The 13,808-nt window shown below is 50.6% G+C and overlaps 6 protein-coding genes across 6 annotated transcripts; 2 read left to right on the top strand and 4 right to left on the bottom strand.

Moving 5' to 3' along the window:
• Positions 1 to 189: 189 nt before the first annotated feature.
• PENARI_c012G12039 (uncharacterized protein) lies at positions 190 to 2,134 on the bottom strand (the record flags this gene model as incomplete). The annotated part of the gene is made up of 5 exons (XM_022633069.1): positions 190 to 953; positions 1,007 to 1,432; positions 1,485 to 1,640; positions 1,690 to 1,926; positions 2,122 to 2,134. 5 exons carry the CDS (start codon positions 2,132 to 2,134, stop codon positions 190 to 192), a joined length of 1,596 nt encoding a protein of 531 aa, XP_022487288.1.
• Positions 2,135 to 2,345: 211 nt separating this feature from the next.
• On the top strand, positions 2,346 to 2,772 carry PENARI_c012G04426 (Tim10/DDP family zinc finger protein; the record flags this gene model as incomplete). Its single annotated transcript, XM_022632889.1, has 2 exons — positions 2,346 to 2,443; positions 2,583 to 2,772. 2 exons carry the CDS (start codon positions 2,346 to 2,348, stop codon positions 2,770 to 2,772), a joined length of 288 nt encoding a protein of 95 aa, XP_022487295.1.
• A 259-nt stretch (positions 2,773 to 3,031) lies between these two features.
• On the bottom strand, positions 3,032 to 5,593 carry PENARI_c012G12370 (putative Sin3 complex subunit (Stb2); the record flags this gene model as incomplete). The annotated part of the gene is made up of 1 exon (XM_022633079.1): positions 3,032 to 5,593. One exon carries the CDS (start codon positions 5,591 to 5,593, stop codon positions 3,032 to 3,034), a length of 2,562 nt encoding a protein of 853 aa, XP_022487174.1.
• A 634-nt stretch (positions 5,594 to 6,227) lies between these two features.
• On the bottom strand, positions 6,228 to 6,631 carry PENARI_c012G04151 (uncharacterized protein; the record flags this gene model as incomplete). The annotated part of the gene is made up of 2 exons (XM_022632881.1): positions 6,228 to 6,242; positions 6,296 to 6,631. The coding sequence occupies 2 exons, from the start codon at positions 6,629 to 6,631 to the stop codon at positions 6,228 to 6,230; spliced, it is 351 nt and encodes a 116-aa protein (XP_022487080.1).
• A 1,001-nt stretch (positions 6,632 to 7,632) lies between these two features.
• PENARI_c012G09542 (uncharacterized protein) lies at positions 7,633 to 8,579 on the bottom strand (the record flags this gene model as incomplete). Its single annotated transcript, XM_022633017.1, has 4 exons — positions 7,633 to 7,757; positions 7,816 to 8,021; positions 8,071 to 8,313; positions 8,422 to 8,579. The coding sequence occupies 4 exons, from the start codon at positions 8,577 to 8,579 to the stop codon at positions 7,633 to 7,635; spliced, it is 732 nt and encodes a 243-aa protein (XP_022487359.1).
• A 3,423-nt stretch (positions 8,580 to 12,002) lies between these two features.
• PENARI_c012G07775 (ubiquitin-protein ligase RMD5) lies at positions 12,003 to 13,219 on the top strand (the record flags this gene model as incomplete). Its single annotated transcript, XM_022632974.1, has 3 exons — positions 12,003 to 12,107; positions 12,163 to 12,936; positions 13,001 to 13,219. The coding sequence occupies 3 exons, from the start codon at positions 12,003 to 12,005 to the stop codon at positions 13,217 to 13,219; spliced, it is 1,098 nt and encodes a 365-aa protein (XP_022487142.1).
• Positions 13,220 to 13,808: the final 589 nt, after the last annotated feature.

The raw sequence follows: 13,808 nt of genomic DNA, 5'->3' as shown, positions 1-13,808 counted from the left end.
CCATCGTGAGGAATTGAAGAGAATGAAGGTTCCCCGCTTCGAGTTTATCACGATAAGTTAAGTTAGCGGTTAGTGGCGGTGCTAAGCAGGGAAGCAGGAAGCAGGGACTGTTCAATGTAACGGTATAATCTTATAGTTTTATGATATTATTCATCTCTACTATCGTACAATCCGTTCACCAATTCTACATCACTCAGCCTGTCCCTGTCCAGCCCGTCTCGTCACAGCCCGGAGATTCCCGAAAGGCAAGACATCGCCGATGCGCTTAGCACCAGTAAACAACATAACGAGACGATCAACGCCACATCCCCATCCACCAGTAGGAGGCAGACCCCACTCCAGGGCCTCGAGGTAACTCTCATCGATCTCGCCAGGCTCATTGGCATCCTTGCTGAACCGCATCTGATCCTCGAATTTGCGGCGCTGCTCAAACGGCGAGTTTTCCTCTTCGTATGTATTAACCACTTCCTTGCCCTCGATGAAGAGCTCGCCACGTGCTGCCACGCGCTGGTTGGTTACTGGATGGAGGAATGATTTGGAGAGTGGGGAGAGGCATTCGGGTGGGTTGATGATGAAGGTTGGGTCGATGCATTGCGGCTCCACGTATTGGCTGCAGAGCTCGTCGAGGAGCCGGGGGAGGGAGGGGTTTTGAGGAAGAGGGAGGGACAGGTCGGTGAAGATGGTGCGAACTTGTTCGAGGGCTTTGGGGTCTTCGAGGTCTGGGAGTTTGCGATTTATGGCCTCTTCGATGCCGGTGATGAAGTCGATGCGGCGGAAGGGGGTTGTGAAGTTGGCTGTTGTCGGGTTGAGTGTGCCTTTTGTGTTGAACTTTTCAATGAAAGCTGCCATCCCCGAGAGAAGCTCTTCAGTCATGGTCATTAGGTGGTCGAGGTTTGCGTAGGCGTGGTAGAATTCGCAGGTGGTGAACTCTGGGTTGTGAGTCTTGTCCAAGCCTGGAGTCTGTTAGCTTGCCGGTCAATGTCTTAGTTGATATCTTTTTACGCACCTTCATTTCGGAATGACGGTCCAATCTCAAAGACCTTGTCGAATCCACCAACAACCATGCGCTTGAGCCATAGCTCTGGTGCAATTCTCAACGACAGCCGACGGTCTGAGAACTCAGTGGCAGTGGTATAGAACGGACGAGCAACGGCACCGCCAGCCACACCTTCAACAATCGGGGTATTGACCTCCAGAAAAGAGCGGTCCAAGAAGAAGGAACGCATATACTGAGTGAGAGCCGAGCGGGCTTTAATGATATCCATCGTGGGACGATCGGCCAGGAACTGAACATGGCGAGGGAAAGGCGAGACCTCATGCTTGGTATCGTGTACGGGGATATCATGGAAACAAGTCGACAGCAGCGTCGGAAGCTGCGTGGCATCGATAGTGAGTTCACCTCGAGCAGTGCGGTGCGGTTTACCGGTTACAGCTATCACCATTTAGCAGGCGAAACAAGACTCTCTCGGGCCAGACAGACATACAGAAAGAGTCACCACGACGCAGTAGACGGAAGAATCTTTTGAATTCGGCAGAGGCGACGCTCTGGATGTTGCACATCACCTGGACTTTATGGTCGTCTTGCCATATATCGAAGAAGACCAGCTTGCTTCCGGCGATTCTAGAGGTATGGACCCTACCTAACTAATCTAAGTACAAGGGCATTGGAACATGGCCAGAGTAACCTACCAGAGACGGAGACTGTAGTTTCTACTGTGTCATTGTTGGCGAGTTCGCTGTATCGAGAGCGGAACTCAGGCACCGTCAATGTGTTTTTGTTCACTTTAAGGCGAGGGTATGGATCTCCACAGATATATTTCAATTGTTGGTATCGATCCTGCATGGCTTTCTCTGACGATGAGCTGTTCATCCGGATGTGCTGTGTTAGTGTCCCGGTAGGCCGACACGGGCGTGCGAGTCGCGATCCTGCACTGAAATTGGGTTAGCAATGCTCGAGAATAAATGAACGAGATTGATCCAAATTGAAAGGAGCTTGTCAGATATAAAATCCAGTAGTGTTCATATGCCCCGAAGGGCATTACTGTAGCGGTTCTAATGCAGGGGGTATAATATCATCATATAGGGGAGATGCAAATGCAAGTAAATGCAATTGTAGCTTACCTTCGCAGCCCATGTTGTAACAACCTGGTTGAGTTCATTGTGAGTTCACATTGTGAGAAGAGAAGAAGAGAAGAAGAAGAGCAGAACGACCGAGTTTTTCCACGCGGGTGGCCCAAGCTTCCGACCAGTTCTCCCGTTCCACCCTGGGCTCCGTAATAGCCATCACCTACACTCTACTTTACACTCTACAACATACCACCTACCATCTACCATCTACTATCATCATGTCTTTCCTCTTCGGCGGTGCCCCAAAGATGTCCTCGGCAGAGAAGATTGCTGCCGCCGAGACAGAAGTTGAGATGATCTCCGACATGTTCAACCGGTAAGTTGCGCGGAATCTCGGGTTAGGAATCGCTATTCTTTTGCTGTCAAGCATTGCGAGACCCTCAATCCAAGCTATTTTAATCCAATCCATCACTGTTCCGACTTTCCAAATCGGTGGCTAATATTCCGTCGCACAGCTTGACCGAGTCCTGCACAAAGAAGTGTGTCCCCGCCGACTACCGCGAAGGCGACCTGAACAAGGGCGAGTCCGTCTGCCTGGACCGCTGCGTCTCCAAGTTCTTCGACGTCAACATCAAGGTCAGCGAGAAGATGCAGGGCGAAGCCGCCGCCAGCAAGCAGGGTGGCGGCATGGGCTTCGGCATGTAAAGCAGTTTGCGTTTGCAGACGACTTGAACTGGGGAGAAAGAAGAATTGAGAGCTCAGTGATTACTATCTTGGCTTCTGGTGTACGGCTATATGACTGGTTCGGCCTACCGGGAACTGGATTTGTTTCAATGATGGTTTCATACGTTTATAACCATCACCGGGTGGACGGCGAAGAACGGCCGATCTATCTGAATATGTACAATATGGTGGAAAAGGGAAAAACAGGAGAATGAAAAAGAGGAATCTTATCATACAAGCGTTATCGGGGTGAGAAGCCAATGGTGCGGGCGATCCAGGCTGTCCAGGATGTGCTGTGTTGTTCTTCGCCTTTGACCAGGGCTTTGATTCTCGTCTCGACATTTACAAGGTGGCGTTCGAAGTCACTCAGGCCGGCTTCCATGTCTTCGACTTTGGACTCGAGGACGTGTAGTTCGTAGTCCAGTTTGGCGCCTAGCAGCTCAACGCGCTTCACGCCATCGGTGAGGTGGTGGTTTTCATCCAAGAGGATGTCACTAGATCGTTCTCGTAGTCTCTGGTAATCGGCGAATCGCTCCAGATAGACTGAGTTGAGCTCTTCATAGCGGTCGTGGAGGACTTGGTTGAGACCGTCCACGGAATCGACCTGCCGCTCAACCCATGGCACGGTGTGCTGGCTCAATTTCAGGATCCGAGAGCTGAAGATACGTCCCTCGGAGGCGAGCATGTCTTCTTGGGCGATGGAGTCTTCCAGGTTGTCTGTTACTTTGATAACTGGGTTGTTGCCTATTGGCTCCCATTTGAGTACCACTTCTTCGACTGTGCTGAAAGATAGGTGTCTCGGGCAGTCGTCGTCTCGTCGTTCGATTTCCCTTTCACTTCTTTGAAAATCTTCGCAGCTTTGTGGCCGCCGTAGAGCCATGACAGCCAGGCCGCTAACTGAGCCTTCACGATCGCGGTCACTTGATGCCGCCGTTGACCGAGACATGACGCGCTCTATATCCGACTCATCGTCAATGACTTCAGGTTGTGGCGTAAGTTGATCGGGTTGGGGCAGTTTATCAAGACCAACAGTAGGTGGTGCAGATTCGATGTGAATTTCGGGGGCTTTGGTCTCTGCAGAGTCGGGGATGCGCGAGAGTTGAGTAGACTTCTCCTCCTGCTCCTCCTCAATGGGATCTTCTATCTCAGTCCCGATCTTTGTTTCCGAAGACTGGAAACCAGAGTCGGTCCGAGCTTTTGAAATGGGCATCTCAGAGTCGCTGTCCATTGATGGGCGGTAAGCAGCATCATGTGTCAACTCCGCGCTTTCTCGGGATTGCTGATGATGATGTGAGCGTAGGCCCTGTAGTCCTACTGCATCTTTGAAGCGTCCCAAGCCTGCGCGGGCATCGGAAACACGTCCGCTAACACCCTTCTTGCGATGTTCTTTTTCTTCAACAGCCGATGGCTCTGGCATCTTCCAAGAGCGATCAAAGGTGGAGCTGACTCGCTCATGCAGGTCTTCTGTCGAATGATTCTTGCGACTGGTCCAGACATAACCGCCCTGTTCATCGGTCGTAAACATCATGTCCGATCCAGTCCCACGCGTGAAGCCATCCTCAAAGCCACTCTTGCGTGGTCTACCCAACCACAACCATTTGGCTCGTTCTCCGTTGCAACACTGTACAAAAGTGTCCATATCTAGCGTTTCAATATCGGCAATGCCGCCCTTGTCACGCCCACGAACCATCCCCATGACCATTTCACCACCTTGTCCACTGAGCTCCGCCATCGTAGACTTCACCGCATCGGTCCAGCCCTCCGAATTGGCAGCCTTGGCTGTGGCGCGGTGTAATCGATCCAATGTATGACGGTCCAATCTCCGGGATTTTCTCATTTTCTGAGATTTTTGAAAACTCCCAATGCCCCTCTTCAAGTTGGCAATGTCAAATGCATCTTTGCCCACTGGGGCACCGTATGCATGCAGACGGTTTCGCGCTCCGAGGAGCGTCCCCAGCAAAGCAGCCACACTTGTTGGTCCCAAGCTACTGTCGCTTGGCTCAATGTTGTACAAGTCTGTCCCTATGTCTGTCCACCAATCGCTGATGGCCGCTTCGGTCACATCGCAAAGTAGCCCGTCCACATATTCCGGGGCGAGCTTGTCAAACATCATGAGAGCTGTCTGACACTGCCTAACCAATTCCATAACAGCAGCGTATAGCGGAACCCGTTCACTCGTCCGGTACAACAGATGAAACTTGGCCTCGGTCGCAGCCGACGGAGCTTGAAGCTTTAAGCCCGCACGGCCAGCGCAACCGAGTCTCTTCAAGTCCTCATTCACAATAAAATCCTCTCTATGTTTCTTGAGATCGCCACCGGGAACAGGAATGACACTCAAAGCGGACGGGAATGAGCTCAGATCCGTAACCATAACAGTCCCTAGCGGTGTCTCCTTCTTTCGCGCGTGACATTGTTTCATAGCATCAAAGTACATTCGCAGCCGCGGCGACCATGTAGCTTCATTCGTCGGGACGCTTAGTACCCCGACAACCACAGTGTGCGAAGGATCACCGGTATAAGTCGAGATAACAAACGTAGGATGCACGCGCGAGCAAGCCCATTGCTCAACGATGTAGATCTCATAGCCCTGCAGCGTCGAGCGTCGGTGGAGCACATCGGTCGAGGGATCTTCTTCGAGGTAGCGGAGGGCGACCATGTCGGTGAAGACGAGTCTCTGATGGCCTTGCGGGGGCTGGTGGTCGATTGCGTCGGTGTTGGAGGCGGGGTTTCTCCTGATGCCATCCGATGTCTGCATGAAGTCGGTCCGTTCCACCGATGGTGTAGCCTGGGCACTTGCCTGCATGATGCGCGGTTTCCCAATCAGGGCTGTTTGTTAGGCGGAAAATGAATAGGTTGGGGGTTCATTTGAGCCTCCAGCAGGCTACCTCTCGAAGCTCAAGATGCGAAGGGAGGTGCCGACCTTCCTGCGATCCTCCTGCGCTTTGCCTCAAGTAGGAACAATCGTGACATATCCAGGTAACGAGACTTTGGTCATATTATGAGCCCGGAATAAAAAGCAGCAGGACTGGGCGAGGGCCTTGACGACTTCCGCGGACATGAAAGGTGAACTCCGAGAGTGAAGCGGCGACGTCACTAGGCGGTGAGTTAGATCTACAAGCGTCAGTGAGAAGGATGATTGTCAACACTCCATCAACCCCTTTGTTTGACAAACAATACTTGGACATAGAGGTACGGAATAACCCTGCAAGTTCGGATTTATGTGCTAATTGTTCTACAGCAGTTCAGATTCCCAAAGTCAAAAGAACCAATTCATTCAAAGCCACCATCATGCTCGTCCAGCGAGATAGCAGTTATATTGCGACATAAAGATGATTCCTCAAAGACATTGTGAGATAGTAAATGGCATTATTAACTCCAACGGGAATCGTCCGCAATGATGGTATATCCACCCCGATCATGGCAATCAAATTATCCATTTACCAACCACCATGCTATACGAACGTCAGCAAAAGTTCTTCCATCAATCAATGAGGGATACACATACACCTCCCTGGTGACCGCCAGGGCCACCGGGACCTCCAGGTCCACCATGGTCTCCAGGTCCGCCATGAGGTCCGCCAAATCCACCTGGGCCTCCTGGGCCTCCGTGGTGACCCCCGGGACCGCCAGGTCCACCCTGAGGTCCGCCAAATCCAGGTCCTCCCTGGTGGCCGCCAGGACCGCCGAATCCTCCAGGACCACCAGGGCCACCGGGGCCACCGGGGCCACCGTTATGTTGAGGGCCACCGAAACCGGGACCGCCAGGACCGCCGGGGCCTTGCTGGGGACCGCCGTGGGGAGGGCCCTGGTGGTGGTCGTGATGGTGGCTGAAGAGACCCATGATGTATGATTGAATGTGGTGGTGTGGTGTGGTGTGACGGACAAGGTAGGGAAGTATGAGACGTGAGTATGAGTAAGAGATGTGAATATGATTCCAACAAGAGGAAGGGCCCCAGGTCCCCTTTTATAAACAGCAGTGGCGTCAACACCAACCAGGATACTAACAAGCAACTAGGATACTCTAGCCAGGACCTAGTCTCAAATTGGGAACAATGTCACCTCTTACGACTCCCATTATGAGATGTGGAGTAGCGGAGGCCTATCAAGGATCAGACACATTCCTCCACTTGAATCAGCATCGATTGATAGCGCAGGACGTCACTAGGTGCTACAGCAGATCGTACTCGCACGTCTTCACGATCGGTTGATCGGATACTACGTCTTTCTATCTCGGGGTTCGGTGAAGCTGTATGAGAGAAACCAACCTTGTAGCCACCCGTTATATCTACCCGCGTATATTGACAAGCTTTCCCAGACAGGAATGGCATAATATTGGGTTTTACAAAGTTCCCTTAGAGCGCATCAATTGCTGGCGCTGGACTTCTGCCGAGTTCTTGGCGTTAGGGCTATGAGGCGGATGCGTACGTACCACTCCCCACAGCTTCAGCCCTGTAGCTGAATCGGGATCCTCATTGCAGCAATTCGGTAGCCTAGGGAGTCGTGGGCAATCCTCGGATGTATTAGCTGTTATTATTAGGCCGAGATTCGGCCTTGGGGACTGGGATGGGAAAGCGGGTGGAACGCAGTGTAGGCCAATGCCACTAGCCTGTCTTAATTTGGCAGCGCTATATTGAAAAGAAGTTCACGAGACTAGATGTGTTCCTAGTGTAGCTTGCTAGAGTCATTGGTTGATTGTAGCCGAGGATCTACCTCAAAGCCAAGAGTTGAAAGTCCGAGATTCATGTCACGAGCGTAGAAGTATATACATGTTAATCACACCTGGCAGGTAAAGGAACGCTAACAAATTGCCAAGTCTATATAAAAGAGTGAATCGGAGGTGGGCTATGGGTGGGCCATCCCCATCTCGAGTTGCTCATAGCCTTTTTCGGCATGGAGCTGTTTTTGAGTCGATGGAAGTAGATCGACGATGAAGGAGAGAATATAGCCAGTGAACACGAAGGCGATGACTAGGATGCATGTTAGTACAGCTGAACAAGACCAACGAGAAGAGTAGAGAGAACATACCCCATTCAAGTGTGGCAGCCATGTTGTTCTGGTTATAGTGGATGGCCTCGGTGACACGGAAAACGATGACGAGGGAGAGTTCGACGATAATGAAGGACAGCTTGATCACAAAGCTTGTAAAGATCATAGGCTCTCGCAGGGCATGCGAGATGCCTAGATGGACATAATCTAAACACATCAGGGCGGCACTGATTAGATACCCCACACTTTCGGCTGTCAGCAGTTGCATGATATGATATCTTGGCGGAGACTTACATGAATATAGTGACGAATACATCATGTGTCATATGGTGGTCGATGTTGTCGAAGACGGATAGCAGGATCAAGCCTGTGCTTCCCAGCACTGTAAAGAAGAAGGATGCGTGTGTGCAGAGCTTGTTGACGTATCCCTTGTTTTGGATGAATTGATAAAATGAGAGGTTGAGAAGCAACACTGTGGTGATACATCCAATCATGAACAACGGCTTCAATTCCTGGGCTCCTATATCCGAAATGAACCTTTGGTCTGTTAGTTTCACCCTGGAGTACTCTGGTACTAAGACGTCGTAAGGAAAAATACTCACGGTATATTCTGGCCCGGTTTCATGAGGCCATATCTCGGTTCACCGATCATGGTCCAGTGCCCAAGCATAGCCAGCAGCATTGCTAAATCCAGCGGTTAAATCGATGCCAACAGCGACCGTGGACAATTGGAAGAGCTCACCTAGCCAGGTAGAGGCCGAAATGGTCGGAAAGACCCAGGGAGGAGGCGAAAAGAGCGACATGGCGTATAATGAAGGGTGTTTTGGCAATAATCATAGTCTATAAGGAACGACAAGAGATGGACGGCTGGTGAAGTTGGATACCAGCCACATCACATCGGCATTGAGCAGAGGATAAGGAGAAGTTGACCTTGCGTGTGGAATCAGGCGACAAAGAATTGTGCCTGTCGATCCTTACTCTGCCTCCTGATGACAACAGATATGGTATGTGGGTCTATTAAGGAAAACAGGGACCCTCGATTGTTTCGGATAAGACACTCGCGTTTTGTGGGAAATGCACAATGATTAAGAACAACAAATTTGAAACGGGGTGTGCTATATATATGGGTCTTTGTTTTGTCGCCCTTGATTGAAATGCCATATACTACGCCGTGGCTGCGAGTACAATGTTGAGGAATGTTTCACCCATTTTTGGTTCCCCACACCCCATGTTTACCTGCAGCTGAGAGAGTGATTGGAAATTTGGATGGCAGTGAAGATTTCATAGGTATCATGTTGCAAGGCGAGACTGTCTTCCTAACAAAAAGTCCGAAGCTTTGTCTCGGGTCGTCATAGGCGACGATCATGGCTACATTCCAGGAGGAATTCTATGAATAATACGCCGTACTCGTATACAAAGGCACAGTCGGGTGGGGTTAGAAATATGCATAAAGCAATCCATGGATGATTCATGCCATAGCTCAAGATCAGCCACCCGGGAGGAGCCGTAAAGATAACAAACCTTTCAACGGCTTTAGCGCGCATGCAGGCTGCTAGATTAGCAATACTGGCGCCTTGGCCTTGGCCGACCACTGGGCTCTGGACATGATAGGAATATATCCCGGACTTCTGCACCGGAGCAATATCCAGTCTCCAAGAATCATCTGTGGTCAGGAAACAAAGGAGTATTATAGGGCGGATATGACACTCGGCGTCTCAAATTTTCAAAGGGGGTTTTTTGGTATTAGACGTATCTCTAGCGGATCCAAAGGAGGCGTTGATAATTCGTTTTAGCGGCGTTCTGGAGAATGGATTATTGATTAGATTACCGGCCTCCGAGACTCTGGGAAATAATCATGAAAGAAATCATTTCCCGCTCAGGCAAAGCCTATAGTGGCATGCTACTTCGAAGTTGTTCATATATTTCTAGATGCATTCTCGCGATATATAAATAAGCTAGTCGTGACATTTTCATTGATACACAAAGAAAATAAAAGAGAAACAGGAACAATGTGGGATCCTGCAAAGTACAGGGGTCGTTATAATTTAGATTGAATATTGCGCCTCAGCCAAGGAAGAGGCGCATCATTCGGGGCTAGTCACAAAACGGACAACAAAGTCGCGTGACTTAAGGCAAATTATGTCTCTTCAAATCGGACTTAGAAGAAATGAATTGAAATAGTAAAAGTTGGTAGCATATTGACTACTATCTGTACTATTCTTTGTTAACAGTACTGGAACTACGGAGAACCACCTACTCTTCACAAGATTCGAGCCTACAGTACGCAGGGAACATTCGATGCAAAGTACGTTATCAGCAAAGAGATTCCACTTCCACGGGTTATCCCATGATCCTCCGTGTGTTGTGTATAGTCGGTGACCTCCTCGGAGCGCGTCTGCCCAAGCAGATGCCATAAGCTCAGTAGCATGGTGCACGATCAGAGTCGGCTGAAAAGGAGTATTGTGTTGTACGCTGTCTACTTAGGAACAATACCGTCCACATCATCATGGAATGCAATGTGCAGGGTGGTTGGGACAAGCTGATCTGCAGGTCAGCAAACACCATATTCGTGTTCGAGCGTCAGAATGACAGCATCAGGAACCCTGCCCTGATTCATGAGAAATTTGAAAGGCTCCATCAGATCGCAGCAGGGCAACTCATTGGCACTGAAAGGAATAGTCTCTGATGATCCCCAGGCTAATGCCTCCTAGCGTCTCGCGGAAGCCGCGATGGGTGGAGAGAGCAGCTGGGGGCTGGGTTGGTATTGACGAGTGAGAGACAGGGTAAAGGGGCATCTCCATCGGTTCAGCCGCACAGAGAAACTGCTTGGACTGATTCGTGCAACTGTTGGTAGGAGTGTTGGGCGTCCACAGTAAGGACACGACACTCTGTGACGAGACGCCGCACTGTAGGAAAGTGATCGACAGACTGGAAACAAGCCGATGAGAACAGGACAGCTTGCCAAGATGTAGAAGAAGGATCACATCCACGAGGCTAGCGCCGATGAGTATTCAGCGCGAGCGGGAAAGCTTTCATCGAGAAAGTAACATGAACTGCGAGGGCGAGCACCTATCGTGGGGTAGGCGATGATGACAGGGTTTGTTGACGCGATCGGCGCGGTGACAAACATTCTCATGTCAATAGAATTTCATTACACGATATCTACACTACAGACGAGCAGCTCTCTTCTCCAAAAGCCATCGCGAGGACGACAAGTGATGAAAAGCAGACCGTCATGGTATGCGCGCGGTGGCTGGGTATAGCCTCCCATCGTGAATACCAAATCTGACCTCGATGAGAAAGGAGGATCAGGGCATGTATTGTTTCAAAAATTCCCAGTCTTCCCCAAGGGGCCGACTGAAGTGGTCAATTTGGTAGTTTTCAACTAGCAAAAACACGATCTCGGATGTCTCCTCACTGATGCGTGTAAAACCCGTGCACTTGGATGAAGAAGAAAGAAAAAGAGAACGAAGGTTGGGGGGGCGCAGACGTATTTATACCCGCGAGTGAGCAATCATTGAGTTTGCGCTAGTCTTAATTGGGAACTTTAGCCGAGTCAAACACTGGGCGCTCATTGGTTGTCCAGACACCTGGCAAAAAAGGGCGGTGTATGAGTCCCAGCTGACGGTCAATCAATAGTTTCGGCAGGGCAGGGGAGAATAGTATCGAAGGAGAACAACCCTTACATCGGACACCTGGCACTCTTAGTACTCCTGGAGATGCTGGAAAGCGAAGGGAAACCAAACAAACATCTTTGACGAGATGTCACTGCTCGCACTCACTTCCGCTTAGAGGTAAATCACGTGGACTATGTCGTCAGGCGATCAGCCGGAACAAGATTAAGCTACTGTATTCGGGCTGGGATATCTTCCCCTCATATCCAATCTCCATTGCTCTACCGCGTACACTCCTACTCGACGCTGCTTGGAGGCCGCGCCGATAAACCATTCTTATATCTCCTCCACATGGCAAGCGGAATCGGTGTGCGGTAACCACATCACCTCCGCGATATCGGGAAGCATGGAAGTAGTCCAGAAAGAACACGACCGGCTCCTGAAAAGGGTCAAGGCATCACAAGGCATAAAGAATGTCCAGTCGACGATCGATCTACTGCAGTCTGCCCGCGATGCCATAGCTGCTGGTCAGTAAGCCATGTAGAAACCATCCCCGCTCACTTCAACTGACGAGGTTGTTCGTTGATAGACCCAGACTCGGCGCCGGTAACCATGGCCAAGCTTCAGACGCCGGTCAAATCGTCCTTTGACTCGATCAATGACAGCTTGAAGGAAACCCATAGCGGCCTGAACAAATACACCAAATCTCTCGATAAGGTATTTGGTCTTACATTCTCCATTCTCAGCAAGACCCCTCTCACATGTGAATTAGCTCTTCAAAGACCGTCCTCTTCCAAGTACCGATCACGATGCCCTCTCCTCACAGGAAAACCTGATCAACCGCGCGATTGCGATGCACCTCCTCCGCGAAGGTCAGTTCGCCGTCGCCGCAACCTTCCTCTCGGAGATCGCCGAGCACAAGATGGATACTCCAACGCAGCAGACAAATGAGAGCGCGAGTGCCAGCGCCAGCGACCCCGCAAACCTCCTCGACCTCGACGAAGTCCCCTCAACTGAGATCAGGAAACAGTTTGCCTCGATGTACTACATCCTCCAGCAACTACAAGAACACAAGAACCTTCTACCCGCTATCGAATGGTCAAGGGAACACCGCAACGCCCTGGAAGCCCGAGGCAGTAATCTGGAATTCGAGCTCTGCCGTCTACAGTATGTGTGGCTGTACCACGGAGGATCGAGCGGCCAAGACGGGCCAACAGGCTGGCAGGAAGCTCTAGCATACGCCCGCCGTGAATTCCACGTCTTTGTTCCTCGATACCTGCGAGAAGTGCAGCAGCTGATCGGTGCCATGGCCTACTCGCCAAACCTCGAAGCCTCGCCTTATGCATCTCTCTTCAACACTGCATCCGCCTGGGACGATGTGGCCCACTTCTTCACGCGCGAGTTCTGTTCTCTTCTCGGGTTGTCGGCTGACTCGCCACTTTACATTGCTGCGACTGCCGGTGCGATCGCCTTGCCAACGCTGCTGAAGTTGCAGACTATCATGAGAGCGAAGCGCACGGAGTGGACATCTGAAAACGAGCTTCCGGTGGGAGAATCCTTCCCTCCCAACCAGCTGTCCATATTCATGCTAACACTTCATTTCTTACTAGGTCGAAATCTCACTCCCGCCCTCATACCTCTTCCACTCGATCTTCGTCTGCCCCGTATCCAAGGAACAAGCGACAGATGCGAACCCACCAATGATGATGCCTTGCGGACATGTCATCGCAGAGGAATCACTGAAGCGTCTTGGGAAGAGCAACCGGTTCAAGTGCCCGTACTGTCCAAGCGAGAGCCACCCCAAGGACGCGCGCAAAGTGTTCCTGTGAAGCTCTTCTTTCTCTCGATCTCTTTCTTGTCTCCTTTTCTTGCACTGGCATATGGCGCCTGGACGGAGGAATTTGGAATACGGATGCGGGGGAGTATGTCTTTCTTTTTCGGGGGCGTTAAAGCATCGGCGTTCGGTGGCCATTTGAGTTATTGCATTGTATTGTACCTAGTGCAGGTTTCATTCAGCTGTACATGCAATCAAATTTTTTACCTTAATCTGTTTCCAATTTGTAGATGCAGCAGTAGTAAGGGGTGCAGACCAAAAAGCACCAATGCTAGACCTCGGTCGAATCCACTAATTTGGTGATTCCACACGTCACAATTCAAACCCCTGAACAGATGATCTATCACTTCTTACTCCGTCAAGTGCAATCTCCGAATATACCCACATCCCGTGACCACGCGCCCCTTTTCCACTTTACGCGTTACGCGTGTTACTAGTCGTGACGCGTCCTATCGAGTCACTGACAGCTTTAGCGGGACGATCTGCCGTATATAACATGTCATTCCGAGTGCATACATGTATACAGAAGCTGAAACTGAAACTGGTTTGTATCTTGTATCTCACTCTTTATAAATAGGTAGCCC

The sequence above is a fragment of the Penicillium arizonense genome, assembly GCF_001773325.1.
Source record: "Penicillium arizonense strain CBS 141311 chromosome Unknown PENARI_contig012, whole genome shotgun sequence".
Taxonomy (NCBI): Eukaryota; Fungi; Ascomycota; class Eurotiomycetes; order Eurotiales; family Aspergillaceae; genus Penicillium; species Penicillium arizonense.
This window is presented reverse-complemented; position numbering and strand designations above follow the sequence as displayed.